General features: G+C 37.5%; 1 protein-coding gene across 4 annotated transcripts in view; it reads left to right on the top strand.

Moving 5' to 3' along the window:
- FIGN (fidgetin, microtubule severing factor) overlaps positions 1 to 17,203 on the top strand; it is a 118,151-nt gene extending 100,948 nt beyond the window's left edge. For all 4 annotated transcript variants that reach the window (XM_060016672.1, XM_060016674.1, XM_060016673.1 and 1 more), the window contains one exon: positions 12,385 to 17,203. In XM_060016672.1, coding sequence (XP_059872655.1) covers positions 12,385 to 14,639 — 2,255 coding nt within the window. In that variant the 3' untranslated portion in view covers positions 14,640 to 17,203. The remainder of the gene's footprint in view (positions 1 to 12,384) is intronic.
- The last annotated feature ends 341 nt before the right edge of the window (positions 17,204 to 17,544 follow it).

Consider the following 17,544-nt stretch of genomic DNA (forward strand, 5'->3'; position numbering starts at 1 on the left):
TACATTTTCTGAAGAGATTATTTTTAAAGTATAATATCATTTGACACTGAACCGGATAAAATAATTCCTAAAGTAAAATATGAAAACAATGGCTGGATGTAGAAGCATTTAAAAAAAGGAACGCACAATAAAACATCCTAACCTGAAAAACTTCACAAGTTAGCTAAGTGATCATGTAATGGCCATAAGACTGAAAGTCATATATAAATGAAATTGTAGTATTGTTTGTAGGCATTTGGATACTTTCAAAAAGATTTACTTAAAAGGAGACCAGTTCCAGGTATGTCAGTTCAATGAGCAGGAATGTACTTTTAGACCTATGATTCATTAATTCTATGAATTTTTCTATTGTGTTTAAGGCGGCGGTGTGGGGGGGTACCTTTTGTATAGAAAACACAAAAACAATTCTAAATTTATAATTGGGATGCTTTCCTAAGTAACTCAATTATCATATATTTTAATTATTTGCTTTTCAAGGATTTTTTAAACATTTCATCTCAAATGATTCTAGTAAAGTGTTTTTCTTTTTGAATGCAATTGACAAAATGTGTCAATATATAATAATATTGTCATTAGTTTTCCTTTTTTGAAAAACTTTACATATGTAATCCCAGACCTCCTTGAAAATGAGCCACTCAATGAAGGAAATGATGTTCATAGTATATTTGGAGGTCATAAATAAGACTTTTAAGTTTTATAAGTATGGAAACTTTTTGAGATATATGACTTGGTTCAAGCCACAAATAATAAATATATAGCTAAAGAAAACTTTAAGTAATGCTTATATTTGATTAAAGTATTATGTATACATGCTAGTTAAATAACTTAGAATGTGCTTTGGACTCTGAGATTATAAATAATAAAGCAGATCATTTTTAGGATAAAGGTATTTTAAAAAATCTCTTTTCCTTCTCTCTGTCACCTTTCCCCATTTTCTCTATATCCTTTCCACAACTACAGACACACTTTCGTATACACATGTAAGCACCTAGATTTGATTTTTCTGTGTAACCTACCTGTATCACCCGCAGGGTTTTGGTTTTCCTGTTGTTTAGGGACTTGTTTAAATAGGACGCACACTGTTTGAAGAGGTAGCAGGAAGATTTGACTTATTTACTCTTTTAACATAAGCAACTAAAACTAGCGAATTTTAAATTACATTTCTATCTGCTAATTGAAAATGTGACTGGAAAAAATTTTTCCTTTTCCTTAAAATTATTACCAAATACTGGAGCTTATCCATAACTGAGGCCAATAAAATAGTTCATTATCATCAGTAAGAAGTATAAAATTGTAGAATAGTTTTCACCACATAGAAGTAACATCCTTACAGCTTTGAATTCTATTGACAGTATTGAGAGCAACCTTGTGTTTCACTGCTATATTAGAGACAAAGTAAGCTGTGTTTATTCACAACAGAAGAGAGTTGGATTGGAATTAAAGTAGAATTTATAAGCAAAAGAAAAGGGATCTGTATTTCATGTGGCAAATGCCACTGGATCAACCATTTTATTCAGTTCAGCCAAAACCTAACTTTTTTCTTTTTCTTTATGGCCTCATGTATTCTAACAGTAGATGAAACTATGCAGTTGAATATTGTCATAGAGAAAACAATCAAGATGGAATCTAAAGAAACAATTTCTCTGCTTGTGGTCCCTCCTATTGTTAGCTTTCCCCAAGGATTACTTTGTTGGGCACCCCCTCCAGGACAGGAAATGCCACTTTCTTTGAGGATGCTGATAGCCTGTCTTCTGCTTTTGTCTCATTATGCAGCATTCTTTGTTTTTACAAATGGAAGAGCCAATAGCACTAATGACTGGACTGTCATTCACACTGCACTTTAACAATGTTCTGTTTATCTGGAAATTAGAGCATCCTAATTATAGGTGGTGCTCAGGTTTTTTTCACCAAACCATAGAATGTGGCCAGGTAGGGAGAATGGAAAGGTGAGGAAACTACGGTTGTTACTAAGAGCTCTTCACTTTTAATCCTTGACCATGTTGATTGTATTCTAAAGCAGTTTATCTTCATATGTTGTCTTATATGGGAGAAACAACACTAAACCTACCAAAACTCATTTCATACGTTGCTTTTTCCACTGCCTTCAGATCAAAGTTATTTTCTTCAGGCTGGACTAAATTATACACAGGTCCCAGGAGTGAAGGACACTGAATTAATGCACTATGTCACCCAGCCCTGACTATAGAATATTTTTATCAAAGTCCAAGGCACTATTTTGCTATTGCATTAAAAATTAATGCATGGATTGCCAAAAAGAGAAAAATGCATAAATAACCTAAACAAATTTTGTCTGGGCTTTGCACACTTTAGAGTTACCTTAAACAAAGAGTTTTTAAGGAGAATGGTTGGAGTTGTATACATATATGTAAATAATATTCTTACTCCTTTGTCTAATTATATGAGAGAGACCTCCAATTTAAACAAGCAGTCTTAATTATCTATTTTGTTTTATGTAAACTGTCTTTTTAGAGTAAGGTTTCAGAGGAACACAAAAAGAAGCTGAATGCAGATTCCGTCTTACACAGGGTCGTGGGGCTTGGCAGATTATGAATTTGTTTATTGACCCATGTCAGCATGGGATGTTGGGCAAAAATGAATGTAGTTCACCTTAAATATAACTAAATTGAACTTTGCATTTATATACTTGAAACAGAATAGATACACACAAATAACTATTTACGAATAGCACTATGTACACATAATGATTAACATAACATTTTAGCAGTGTGACAGAGGACATTAACCACCCATGTCATAACTCAAGGTTGGTACCATGCCCAGTTTGTGTTAATTAAAAGTGCAAATTTATTTTATATGGCACAAGAGTATCTTGAGAATCAACTGGAATGACCCCAGACTTTTAGGACGCTGATAACGTTATCTCAGCAGAGTCCTTTTTTAAAATAAAGATTCAAAACCCATAGAAAATGCACAATACTTTTGGCATTTGGATTTCTCTTTCTGGATCAATCATACAGGCTGAATACTATGAATCTAGCATGGAGCTTTCAGGTTGTGTTAACCCCATTTATCCCTGCACGCTACAGCTCACCTGTTATTTATACACATAAGAGGTTTGATACTGCAGAACAAGGGGAGTGCTCTGTTGTGACACAGAACATACGTATTCATTAGCCCTGGCAGGTCCCTATGGACAGAAGTGGTGTGTCCTGATGATCTCTGTATGACAGAAAGAACTGGGGGGGAAGGGTAGATGGCCTTAATGGATTGAAAACGTATATGGAAAAAGGGAAGAGACAGAATGAGTAATGAAAGGCCACAAAGTAACAACTTTAAAGGTTAGCTACAAAGCACTATTTAAACTGATTAAAATTGTCTAAAATCATTCACAGAGGTAGAATAAACAAGATAACATTTGACTCAACATGGGAAAATCAGTCCTCTTATGCACTAACCCTCAAATCCTTTCGCTTGCAATAGTTGATAACACTGACACTAAATACTAAGATTCAGAGTATGAATTGTTTGTATATTTTAAATTGCATGTATATGCATAGTTGTGTATTCTGTTGAATTATGGTAGGATGTACACAGACTTTTGGACATTGTTTTTTACTTGATTTAGATGATTATTCAAAAATTTGTATACATATGCTTTTGTAAAACTACCCCTTGCTCTAAAAAAGAAAACCCATAAATCTGAACTATAAACTATATGTATTTTATGTGAGTGTGATTATATGTTCATTTGAATACTTTGATTTGAGTATGGGAGATTTTAGGACCCCCAGAGGAAAATAAATTATTTATTTGAATTATGATTTTTGGTTTGCTTTAAGTGATAGGCTCTCTTGATAATGTATTGAACATAAGCCTGGTGGCCTAAAAGTGATATTTCTTTTATCAGTGTAATTTTCTTTGCATAACTGCTTATGCACTCATCCTCATAAATGCAAGTCATTCTCTTATATATGACTTGCATGTTAAAAATGATGACCTATGAGACCCATGCATACCAAGTTTCAACCTCATTATGAAATATTGGCAAAATAGAGATTTTTATACTTGGTCACGTTTTGATGAGTGAATATTTTGTTGCTGTGAATAACATTTAATGCATTCTAGGGAAACTGATTCAGATCATAAGCTACCCACAAATTTAATTGAAGGACAGGGTATATACCATTCTAGTCCAAGTCATGGTGCCCTGTAACATTGAATACTTGCTTTTAAAGCTCAAAATGATGACATACAGAACAAGATCAGTTGCTTATCCAGATACCATCTACCCAGCAACTTGCTATAAGAAATAAGAAGCATAACTTTGGAGTAACTTAATGTCTCAAAAGTTGTAGTAGAGGTCATGATCGACTATTACTATTAAATGAAGTCTTGGTTTGTGGAGTCAGAACCTATGGCATATTCAGGGAGCATATTAGGAATGGTGGAGACTGACATGGAAAACAGCTAGAAAAAGTATCTAACAAATCAGAGCAAAGGGGGGGACGCTGAAACAGCAGCAATCTGGAAACCAGTTTTTTAAAGCAATCATTTCTCATTTTACACTGTTGTACTAGTGACACTGAATCAACAAGGGAAATATCAAATATTTTTCCCATGCTTTGAGTAACAGGGCAGGAATGACATAATAAATAGTATTTGGAAAAATTGTAATCTAAAGGCACTACTATTTTTTTAAGTTTTAAAGCACTATACTTGCTAGTTTTCAGGATAATGTACTTAAGTGAAAAAACTGGAGCTTGAAGCTTCAGAGTGAAGTCATAATTTTAATTGCGTATGTGACCAGTAGATACCATAAAAATACCTGATGTTGTCATAGGGAGTGGGAACGTCATGACAAAATGGAGAGGGCATGCCATGTCTAGAGGGGGCAACTGGACCTCAGATTCAGGCAACTGTTGCCAGGCAAGAATGAGGTCTAGTGTAAGACCATTCAACTTGTCTTGAAAAAGTGGGAACTATGGAACTACAGATTCTTTTATATAAAATTGACTGATTTTTAAAACTCTGTGCTGGCCAAATGAAATATAGTTACAGGTTACATGCTGCCTGCAGGCTGTCAGGTGGCAATTTCTCTATGTTAGAAGGTGAGGTATTTAAACTATATTTACCAAGGACCATTTAGCCAGAAATGCCTTTGTGATTGTTAAAAAGGATTGCTTTATGCAAATAATGTGGAGTAGGGGGAGGGAGTAATTTGCTGCAAAATGTATTATAATTTGGATTCTTGAGGTGTGAAAGTGTGATTTAACGAGAAAAATCTTTGACAGTATTACTGTATAATTAGAATATCTTATTTTGAGACTGGGTTTTCAGATCATCCTTAACTGGTTTTAAACCTCTATTGTTTCTTAGCTGTGGTCTCTACAATGTTGACTCACAAATACCATTAAGAATAAATAGCATAAAAATAGTTTGAATTTTTGACAGCTTTTTGATTAAGGAGATCATGCTCTGTGTTTTGCTGAGTATGAAAGAATTTCTATACCTTTCTTATAACCAACATTCCCACTGGAAAATTTCCTTTTCAGTAGCTGTCCAGAGGTTGAAGAAAAAGTGATTTATAAATTCTAGGAGTGATTTTAGTTCTTTTTCTGTCCAGTCAGTTTTGTTTTGTGTTTAATGCATCTCTGGCTTTTTCAAAATAAAAGCATAAGAAGAAATATTTGTGTAGCAGGTTACAGTTGGAAAATATTTTCACAAATATTACTGCTTTAGGTAACCTTAATAACAATCGAGTAAGGTATATGATACCATTATTGTCAATATTTTATGGCTGAAAAAAGTGAGTATGATATGCTTATGTGATTTCACCAGGATTAGAACAAATAAATGATGGCATGGATCAGGGCCAGTGGTCTGAACCTCAAGCATGGGTTATTCACTCTTCAAACAAAATTCTAGGATCTTCTTTATGTTTTCTCCAGTCCCTTTCTATCCCAACCATCCAGTAATGCCTCCAAACAAAACACTGTGTTAGACAAAATAGTGCTCAACCCCACAGTATACTACGATAAGTGAAGTACTAAACCTGTAACTGAGGCTGTCTGGATTGGGGACTAGGTCATTTGAAAGTTCCCTTAATCTCTAAAATCAAAGAGTCTAAGGGAATTTAGAATGTGAAATTATAAAGAACACAGAAGCTGGAAAAGTTTCATTGTCTGGTAAACAGATTCCCTTGATGTAATTTCTTAGCATTGAACCACAGGCTTTACACACAGCAGGCCCTCAATTTGTTGACTAATTAAGATTAACAGTCCCTATATCATATTCAGCTTATACAGGACTTTTCATTTTGGTGTTCTGAAGATGGAACCTATTTAAATAGGTTAAGGAGAATATATAATTTCTGTGCTTCTTCCCCTCACTTTTCCCCTGATACTACTTTTAAATATGACATCACATTTTAGGCTAGGAATTATTGGGAAATGGACTAAGGAAGATTTCAGATCAAATAGATTAGAACAGGTAATACTAGATACTGCTGGGTTGGCCTCTTGGCTTACGAGGGTCAGTACACAAAAGGAGAATGCTGCTTAGTCTGCTGAAACATTTTGGTTGGTCATCACTCCCCTTGAAGCATAAAGGTAAGTAGCTATTGTATAGGGCCAGTTTTCAGTATCAGGAAGTTTGTAGGCCCTCTCTCAGAAGACTCTTATTTTTTAGCCAATGAATTTGCTACTCTCTACTTGAAATTTTGAATGTTCTATGTGTTAGTTTTGCCATTTCCTACCTAGGAGATGATGAATCTGTTGCATTATTAGGCTGAGGGGGCAGTAAGTAAACTATTATAATTACTTTATTGTATTTACCCCAGTAGTGATTTTTCCTAGAGAGAATCTTGGTAAATATGGTGTTCAATTTTTAAAAAAATATCCAAAGGAGTGTAATAGGTGTAGTGATGTCGTGCAGGCCTGTGTGAGCACTGTGCAGCTTTCCTAGAGCAAGCCGGCCATGCCTGCAGGTGTTTGCCTCAGGTCTCTGCCCTTAGGAAGTCTCAGAAAACCTATAAATGAAAGCAGAGTCCCTAACAGCCAGAATTACCCTATGGGAACCTTGTAGAAGAGAGCCGCTTTTATAGACCTCATGAACTTCTGAATAGCATACCTGTGTTGGGGTGGGGGGGGTGCGGTAGTGAGTGTCTTAGATTAATATTTCCATGAATGTGTGCTAAAAATCGATTCTAGAAGACCTAGTCTTTTATTCCCAATTTCCTCCGGTTCTGAAAGTCGTTTCTATGTCCTTCATTTTTCTATATAACAGTGTCTTTACCATTTTGAAGCTGTGACAGAACTTTGAAAAATGCCACAGTAGTTTTGCTTCAAAATAGTTAAAGAGTTAAATGGAAGAAGTAGAGCAATGAGGCAGCAACTGTTTAGTAATTAAACCTAAGTTAGGGCTTCCCTGGTGGCGCAGCGGTTGAGAGTCCGCCTGCCGATGCAGGAGACACGGGTTCATGCCCCAGTCCAGGAAGATCCCACATGCCGCCGAGCGGCTGGGCCCGTGAGCCATGGCCGCTGAGCCTGCACTTCCGGAGCCTGTGCTCCGCAACAGGAGAGGCCACGACAGTGAGAGGCCTGCGTACCGCAAAAAAAAAAAAAAAAAAAAACAAAAAAACCTAAGTTATAAAATGGTCAGTAATGATAAGAATGAAAAATGTTATCCAAACTGTCCGGTTTCATGGGAAATATAGACTTGTTCATTTATATATACATAAATTCATCCTATAACAATAAAATACTCAGGCTTTTTACTGTAGTAAAAAGTAAAAAGTACTTATGTTAAAGTATCTTAAAAGCAGTTTTCTATTAAATTATATATTTTAAAAATAAACACATTGCATTGTGAAATTTTCCAGCTGTATTAAGAATTTTCTAATCCTTTCAAAAATGAAAATTGATGTTTTGGAACAATTCTTCAATTATCTTGAGGAACTATTTTTCTTACTTTCTACTGTTTTCTGAATTTTTATTGTACCTAATATTTAAGCTGTTTCTAAACATCAGTGGGAGTTATTGTTCTGGAGTCATGTTTCTAATAATGTTAAAATAGTATTGTTTCTGAGGTTTTTCTCTTCATGTTCCAAAGAGAAACCATATAAGAACTGTTTTTAAAACCCATCTTATTATTTGGGTGCCAAGTTAAGTGACACGCATGTGCTGCTGTTATCTAGGGAGCATGATATTTTGTTCAAAGAACATTTGGCTCCACATTTTGCTTACATTTCACATCAGAAATATCGCCACAAATAAATAGAACAATAATAATAACAATGACAACAAGTTTAGTTCTATTTCCAATTAGTATTAAAATTCAAGAAACTGGTGAAAAAGCTCTTTGTCCTCCTAAGACCAGAACACTCTCCTGAACACAGGCTTCTTCAGTTCCTACTAATATTAGGAAGTAGCTTATGGTTTAACTATTAATTTATACTTTCAAATACTATTAATGATTTTAAAGCACTGGATAAATACTCATGTTTCAGGGGATGTGAATAATTCTGTCCCCTTAAGGTTATTTAATGAAAGCTTAATCTTAAATTTTGCAGCCCTGCTTAGGTTGTTATTTAGTATGCATCAATAAATAAACTTTCAATTATCTTGGTAAGCATATCCAAAAATAGAATGAGAATCAAAAGGCAATGGTGTATCCAGTAATTGTTCCAAATAGATAACTTTAAAAATATATAAATTTATTTATTTGTTTGTTTGTTTGTTTTTGGCTGCGTTGGGTCTTCATTGCTGCACGTGGGCTTTCTCTAGTTGCAGTGAGCGGGGCCTACTCTTCATTGTGGTGCACGGACTTCTCATTGTGGTGGCTTCTCTTGTTGCGGTGTGTGGGCTCTAGGCGCGCAGGCTTCAGTATTTGTGCACGTGGGCTCTAGGGCACAGGCTCAACAGTTGTGGTGCACAGGCTTAGTTGCTCCGTGGCATGTGGGATCTTCTGGGACCAGGGCTCAAACCCATGTCCCCTGTATTGGCAGATGGATTCTCAACCACCGCACCACCAGGGAAGCCCCAAACAGATAATTTTGATAGAATCTTTATTTAATTTCAGATGAAACAAATCTTATGAAATTTAATTATTTTTGCTAGAGTTTATGCAGTTAAACTATGCATTTCTCTATGCAGTGAAAATGGCCAACCTATTTTATTTAAACTTTATTATATATTCCTGTCTTTTACAGTGATTATAACTTACTAAAATCATTTGTTGCATGTATTTTACAAATGATTAATCTACAAGAAAAATTTTAATCCAATAAAGGTGAAAGTTGCCCTTTTTGGTTGTTTTTTAAAATAATTACTCTAAAGCTAAAGCGATTTCATTTTTTCAAGGGGCAATTTTTTTTTAAAATCATGTTTGTCATGTATGTTTGTTAACTTATGCCACCAATGGCTTAGCTCAGCTAACTGAAAGGAAGCCAGACCCTTTTATGGGGGGGGAGGTGAGTGTTGTGTTGTGTTTGTGGTAAATTCCATTGTCTGTGACTCCTAAATTATTTTCTGAGACCTTTTTTTTAAAACATTTATTCATGTTTCTTCTGTATCCATCTAATCAAATTCCTACTCGTAGCATACATGTTTTCTTATTTTCTCAACTCTGTATTTTGATAATCTTTTAAAGAAAAAAAATCCTAATAGAAATTCCCTGGAAATAATTTACAGGACTAATGAATCTGTAGGTCTTTTAGACAGTTCTACATTACAGTCCCATTAATATTCTCTCCTTTTTATAAGGCTTGAAGTAAATCCCATGACACTAGAAGAATTTAGATACTGATTACTTGCGATTGGTTCCTGGTGATTTGCTCTTAATAATTTCCAGTTGAATTTAATGAAAGTATGATTCCTGAAATGCTGCTTCATTAAAATTGCATCTTTTCCCCTTTAAGTGTGGTCTCGGTCATTTCACCCATTTTGCGGTGTGTTTTTCTCCCCCTTAAAAAGTAATGATTGAGAAAGCAGAAACAATTAAGAATATCACTTTAGTTCTTCCTAGAAGGCCCCCCAGAGTTCCTCTGCATGAAATGATGCAAGCTGCACTTCATCAGGATTTTATAATATGTTCTTTCCAATTGAAGAGATTATTTTTTTAAGTAGTTTTAAAAGAGAAACATGAAGATTTGTGGGGAGGTGAAGGGAAGGAAAGTGAAGAATCTGTTGCATATACAGGAGAAGTAAGGTGTTTAGTATTTTTACTCAAAAAGATATATATATATATATATATATATGGAGCTTGATTAAGTTATACAGTGCAGCATTCAGAGTTAATTTAATTGAGATGGTGATTTGCCAATGAATATCTACATGGATCCTTTTTAAAAATCCAAATGCAAATGAGTACAACTGCAGTAAAATATATTTGCAAATGAATCCTGTTGCTTTATTCATTTATTATGTAATTACTGCAATCTTTCCCACCTTGTTTTCAGTATTTCTTAATCATTAAGTCAGAAGCATGACAGCAGTGCCGGCCCTGGCATGATTCTCTTTGACTGAAACCTTGTAAATTAACACAATTAGCACAGCATCATCCTGCTAATTAACTTCCAGAGTCTGGTGCAGTGGTTTTGCAAGCAAGGAAGAGGGAGTCAGAAGGGAATCAACATGCCATTCTGTTACCAAACTCTGTGATACGTTCAGTTTAGCTCAGTAAGTCAAAGCCGGCCATGTCAGGAGCCAAAGTCAGGCAATGAAGAGCTAAAGGGGTTGGAGGAGGAAAGCAGAAGCGGGTAGGAGCTGTCAAAATAGACTGCAGTAATTCAGAAGGGAGCTGATGCCACAGATGCTTCATTTAGACCAGAACTCCTTCTGAACAAGGAATCTCTGCCAGAGGGCACAAGAGAGTTTGCAAAATTCACTTACCATAATACAAAGGAGATTAAGGAGGCCTGCTTAATACAGCTGTATCAGAATAGGAAGTGTTCCAATCAAGCAGAGATTAGAATAGGACGAACCAGCATTGGGAAATAGAACAGGGTTCCAGTGTTCTTCTGTAACTAACTATAAGTGAGTCCTCGAGGGTACATTATAAATCCCTTTGGGTACTGGTTCCCTAATGAGGGAAATAAGGCAATGTCTAAGGTCTCTCTTTAAACTGTAAAATTCAAATGATTCTCTCATTCTGACTGCTTCATAATGAGAAAATACTCTTGTATAGTTTGCTACATAGTCACCTTGCTTCCGTTTGTAATCTAGCAGATGATAGAGTTACACATAACATCTCATTTTCTAGTTGTACTCTTCGAGTTTATGCCACACACTGCTTTCCATAAATGTAAAGGGTTAGAATCCAGATTCTCTGTTCTTATCTTCCCTTTTACCTGCTTCCCCCCTTCATTCATATATATATATATATATTTTCCCCCCCACCCCTCAGTACCTTGAAGGCTGTAAGGCAGAGGGAAAGATGATAACAGAAGAAGGGAGAATGCTAGCTAGAAGACCGACAGACAAGTGATGCTTGTTTTTTTTTTTCAGAGTTTCAACAACAGGACTGAGAGGCAGAAAGGAGCCAGTTGTAATTCATACCGAGTTGTAGGCTTTGTGCGATGAAAGCGATGGAGCGCTGCCTGGGAGATTGCTTTGCTGCACTCCACGAAGCAGATTTGAAACTGTCGTGGACCACTTTAGATGAGAGTTGGATTATGGAATGACCTGCTATGTCTGTGTCATATTGTTCTGCGCAGGGAGCATTATACTGTGCTAACTAGGTGTTCAGTACCAAATAAGAGAGGTGTCCTAGATGTGATCTGTCAGCTGTGTCTCATTTTTATATTGGTTAAAATATAAAACAGAAACTGTGATGTGAAGAGACAGGATAGCTGGATATCGCACATGTTAATACTCTCACGTGCTAGATATTTAAAATGTATGCATATTTTATTGTAAGAACTTGTGATTGAATTCTAACTTGACAGGAATGTGTATGTACATACATATGTGTTTCTGTGTGTGTGTGTAGCAAGTAACTTGATAGGCTTAGCAGAAATAAATTTACTTATTACTTAAAAATGAAAAAAAATGTAGGTTTCCTACAGAGTTTTCATTTAAATTGTTTACTTTTTATACAGGGTATAAATTACTTTTATACAGGGTTGAAAGTTCTCATTTAAACTGTTTACTTTTTATACAGGGTTGAAATTTTATACAGGGTTTTCATTTAAATTGTTTACTTTTTATACAGGGTTGAAATTCAGTCCCTTTTAAAGTATATGCATTGTAGAGACCATAACAGGTATTATAAACTGTGGAAATCCTTTATAATGTCACTATCGTTGGTGGAAAATAATAGGTAACAAAAGAAGTTGGGGGAAAAAGCTTTAACGGTTCTGATGAGTATCTAAGTAAATTAACTTTTTCCCCCCCAAATCTTTAGGCTTGAAGATGCAGTGGACGCCGGAGCATGCCCAGTGGCCAGAACAGCACTTTGACATCACCTCCACCACTCGGTCTCCTGCCCACAAAGTTGAAGCTTACAGAGGTCATCTGCAGCGCACCTACCAGTATGCCTGGGCAAATGATGACATATCTGCTCTGACTGCATCCAACCTACTAAAAAAATATGCAGAGAAGTATTCTGGCATTTTGGAAGGCCCCGTGGACCGACCTGTACTCAGCAACTACTCTGATGCGCCATCAGGACTAGTGAACGGTCGGAAAAATGAAAGCGAACCGTGGCAGCCTTCCTTGAATTCAGACGCTGTTTATCCCATGAACTGTGTTCCGGATGTTATCACTGCCAGCAAAGCTGGAGTCAGTTCAGCCCTCCCTCCAGCAGATGTCTCTGCAAGTATAGGGAGCTCTCCTGGGGTGGCCAGCAACCTGACAGAGCCTAGTTATTCAAGTAGTACCTGTGGAAGCCACACTGTACCTAGTCTTCATACAGGGCTCCCATCTCAGGAATATGCCCCAGGATACAACGGCTCATATTTGCATTCTACTTATAGCAGCCAGCCAGCACCTGCACTTCCTTCACCTCATCCTTCTCCCTTGCATAGCTCTGGGCTCCTACAGCCACCACCTCCTCCTCCACCGCCACCAGCCCTTGTCCCAGGCTACAATGGGACTTCTAACCTCTCCAGTTATAGCTATCCCTCTGCTAGCTATCCTCCTCATACTGCTGTGGGATCTGGGTACAGCCCTGGGGGTGCACCCCCTCCTCCTTCAGCATACCTGCCTTCAGGAATTCCTGCTCCCACCCCCCTGCCCCCCACCACTGTTCCTGGCTACACCTACCAGGGTCATGGTTTGACACCGATCGCACCCGCGGCTCTGACAAACAGTTCGGCAAGTTCTCTCAAAAGGAAAGCTTTCTATATGGCAGGGCAAGGAGACATGGACTCCAGTTATGGAAATTACAGCTATGGCCAACAGAGATCTACACAGAGTCCTATGTACAGAATGCCCGACAACAGCATTTCAAACTCAAATCGGGGGAATGGCTTTGACAGAAGTGCTGAAACATCATCCTTAGCATTTAAGCCAACGAAGCAGCTAATGTCCTCTGAACAGCAAAGGAAATTCAGCAGTCAGTCCAGTAGGGCTCTGACCCCTCCTTCCTACAGTACTGCTAAAAATTCATTGGGATCAAGATCCAGCGAATCCTTCGGGAAGTACACTTCACCAGTAATGAGTGAGCATGGGGATGAGCACAGGCAGCTCCTCTCTCATCCAATGCAAGGCCCTGGACTCCGTGCAGCTACCTCATCCAACCACTCTGTGGACGAGCAACTGAAGAATACTGACACGCACCTCATTGACCTGGTAACCAACGAGATTATCACCCAAGGACCGCCAGTGGACTGGAATGACATTGCTGGTCTCGACCTGGTAAAGGCTGTCATTAAAGAAGAGGTTTTATGGCCAGTGTTGAGGTCAGATGCATTCAGTGGACTGACGGCCTTACCTCGGAGCATCCTTTTATTTGGACCTCGGGGAACAGGCAAAACATTATTGGGCAGATGCATAGCTAGTCAGCTGGGGGCCACATTTTTCAAAATTGCTGGTTCTGGACTTATCGCCAAGTGGTTAGGAGAAGCAGAGAAAATTATCCACGCCTCTTTCCTTGTGGCCAGGTGTCGCCAGCCCTCGGTGATTTTTGTCAGTGACATTGACATGCTTCTCTCCTCTCAAGTGAGTGAGGAACACAGTCCAGTCAGTCGGATGAGAACCGAATTTCTGATGCAGCTGGACACTGTACTAACTTCGGCTGAGGACCAAATCGTAGTAATTTGTGCCACCAGTAAACCAGAAGAAATAGATGAATCTCTTCGGAGGTACTTCATGAAACGACTTTTAATCCCACTTCCTGACAGCACAGCGAGGCACCAGATAATAGTACAACTGCTCTCACAGCACAATTACTGTCTCAATGACAAGGAGTTTGCACTGCTCGTCCAGCGCACAGAAGGCTTTTCTGGACTAGACGTGGCTCATTTGTGTCAGGAAGCAGCGGTGGGCCCTCTCCATGCCATGCCAGCCACAGACCTTTCAGCCATTATGCCCAGCCAGTTGAGACCCGTTACATATCAAGACTTTGAAAATGCTTTCTGCAAGATTCAGCCTAGCATATCTCAAAAAGAGCTTGATATGTATGTTGAATGGAACAAAATGTTTGGTTGCAGTCAGTGATAACTTCTTTAAAAAAATGTAATGAATGTTGGCACACACACATAAAACCTGCTACATAGGGTATAGAGCCCCTTTCCAGTAGTGTTTGAATTGCAAAGGGTACTGGGGAAGAAGACGATTAAGTTGCATCTTTAGAGTCAGGGTAGATTTGGAGGAAAAATGCATCCAATGAGAGCTTCTGATTTGAAAGCCCCAGATGACATAAAGCATCTGCTGATGCTCAGTTCGGTTCAAGCTAGACAACACTCACCAAGGAGCAAGGTGCAAGTGTGTTGATTTCAGAAGGACATGAACCTCATGTGTTGATTCCATTCTGCTGTTCTCGAGATTTAGTTGCTGTCAAGTGCCTGGAGTGGTGCTTTATTTTTTGTTTGCCTCACAATTACATTGGTGGCATGTGCTAATATAAAGAGCTTTAACTTCAAACATTATTGGACTAAAGAGATGAATGGTTGTGTTTCGACAGAAAACCAGATTTTTGCCATTTTAAGAGCAACAGTATTCCTCAATCCTGTCTGTTCTGCAGTATTAAGCTAAGAACAGGTAAAACAGGGTAACGGTAATCTGGACCTTAATTTCTGCAGTTCATTTCTTTTAATGTTCTTGTCTGCAAAAACTCAGGAAAGTGATTGTGATTTGTACAGTACCTCAAAGGAATGTGTTGAAAGCACTATGTACTGCTGAGAGTAATGGGATAGGCTTCAATGTTACTTTATATTAAAATGTATGTTTACCTCAACGATTGGAAAATAGCAAGGAAAATTACTTTGAATGTATCCAGAAAAGTACTGAGTGTGATACAACTGAATATTTACAACTTAAAGTAAAAATGGAAGGATTTTTTTTTAAAGGTTCTTTCACTAATTATGGGGAATTGACCAGAGCAGAATAATTCTTTATATCAATACCTGCAAGAGTTCTTCGTACATTGCTCCTTGATAATGAAGTGAAAATGTTCTTAGAAGGTACACTGGTTAATGGAAAGCTACTTATACAGTCTGTGTTAGTGTCTAGAACAGTCAGCCACAAGACCCGTTTAGGACCCTGAAAGTCACAGTACCTAAAAACTAGGACTGCCTTTTCCTGCAGAGCTGGTAATGGTGGTGGTGATTTGCAAGTTCTCTCTGAAACTGCTGGGAATGGTGTCATCCTATTCACTAATCTAGCTTATAGGCTTGCCGTGCTGTTTGACAGAATGCAGAAGATAGCAACCAAAACAAACAAGCAAACAAATAAATACAGAAAACAACCAACCAACTTATATATCTGCAAAGAATATATCTACGTCCCCTCTCCTTCTTGACTCCTCTCTTGTCAGTGCAATTTTGCTTCTCATTTTGAAATCTTCTGGGCTGTAGTGCTCCCACATTCATTTCTACCTCAGTTTTGTTGCATTTCTCTTGGAAAGTCAAATAGAAAATTGGAAGTAGACACACACACACACACACACACACACACACACACACACACACACACAAATATAGCTTGCCAAACATGTTACCTTGTTTTCTCTATCTTTTCCCATAAATCTAGTTTCCAAAACACATCAGCCTTCATGCTCACTTCCACCGAAGTCCACCCTCACCCCAACAGCATATGTGGCATTTTTCTCAATTTCCCATTCCTCATCTGCTCCCCACCAAGTTGTTCTTTGTATCCTTTAATGCTTTATGTGCAACTTTTCATTGCTAGGTGACTGATGTTTGGCAATGCCTCTGAACAGACACGGTGTAGGCTGTAGCCTTCCAAAGCCACTGCCCGTGCATAAGCAGAACAGCCTGGCTTTTTGAATGTATTTTTCCTGGTTTTTTTTTTCCTTCCTTTTTTTAGTTGAGAGATGCAGTAACAAAACTGTTGCAAAGCACTGGCATTTTATGTATTCAAAAAGTGATGTACATTTTTAAAAATTTTAAATAAATGCAATGAGAAGCCCTAAGAAAGGTCTTTCTGTTATTGTTTTGTTTTCCTTCAAATTTTTTTTTTTTTACTGATTTCATCCACAATGTCAAATTCTCTGAAACACTTAACATAGAGAAAGCTAATGAAGGACTTGATATTTCTGAAATTTTATGATGCTTGATCATTACTCCCCTTTTTTCTTGTTTTTCTTGTTGCTAAAAACTGAGCAAATGAACCAGAATTTAACTTACTATGATTTTCTATCAATTAAAACTGTTCTTACACATAAATATTCCATATTAAAAAGCAGTGCCTTTCATTAAGGATACAAAAAATAATATTTAAGTACGTCCTCTGCTTTTCACAAGTGAATAAACACTACAGTCGTGTTCTGGCTCTACCCTGCACATATCCCTTATTGTAAGGAAATTCTAATATCCCCATTAACCTGTAGGTTCATATTGATCTCACTGACAAGTTTACTTTTGCACGGTGCTGACCTATTTTCAGTCTTTTGGACGTCACATTTCATCTCCGCCAACATTCTGTGTTCACTTGAAAGCAACTGGCAAGTTTTGACAAACCCAATCTTACTTAGACAACTTTGGAAAATCCAGTATTGACCCACATTTCCGTGGCTAGTAAGAGTTAATGCCAAATATATGACTGCACTATTGTGTTTTACACTCATTTATAAAACTGAAAATAAAGTCATGCATATTGGCTTTTAGCTTTAAATGACTTAAAAATTACTTTGAGATATGAGTGGCCAAAAATCCGTGTACTTAGGCAGAAGCTGAAGTTGTGTGTGAATTTCATTTAGCCTCACAAATTCTAGGATTTGATCTCTTAGGAAATTGGGCATGCTGAAGAAATGAAGATCTGTTGGGGGAGATAATGCTGACTTTTGAGTAGGTAGTGCTGTCCTGTGAGTCTTTGATTCTGCATGGCAGCATTATGAGCTCTTCTATGGACTAGCCTAATAATGAGCTCTTTTCTGACCATC

This window comes from Delphinus delphis, chromosome 7 (genome assembly GCF_949987515.2).
Source record: "Delphinus delphis chromosome 7, mDelDel1.2, whole genome shotgun sequence".
NCBI lineage: Eukaryota > Metazoa > Chordata > Mammalia > Artiodactyla > Delphinidae > Delphinus > Delphinus delphis.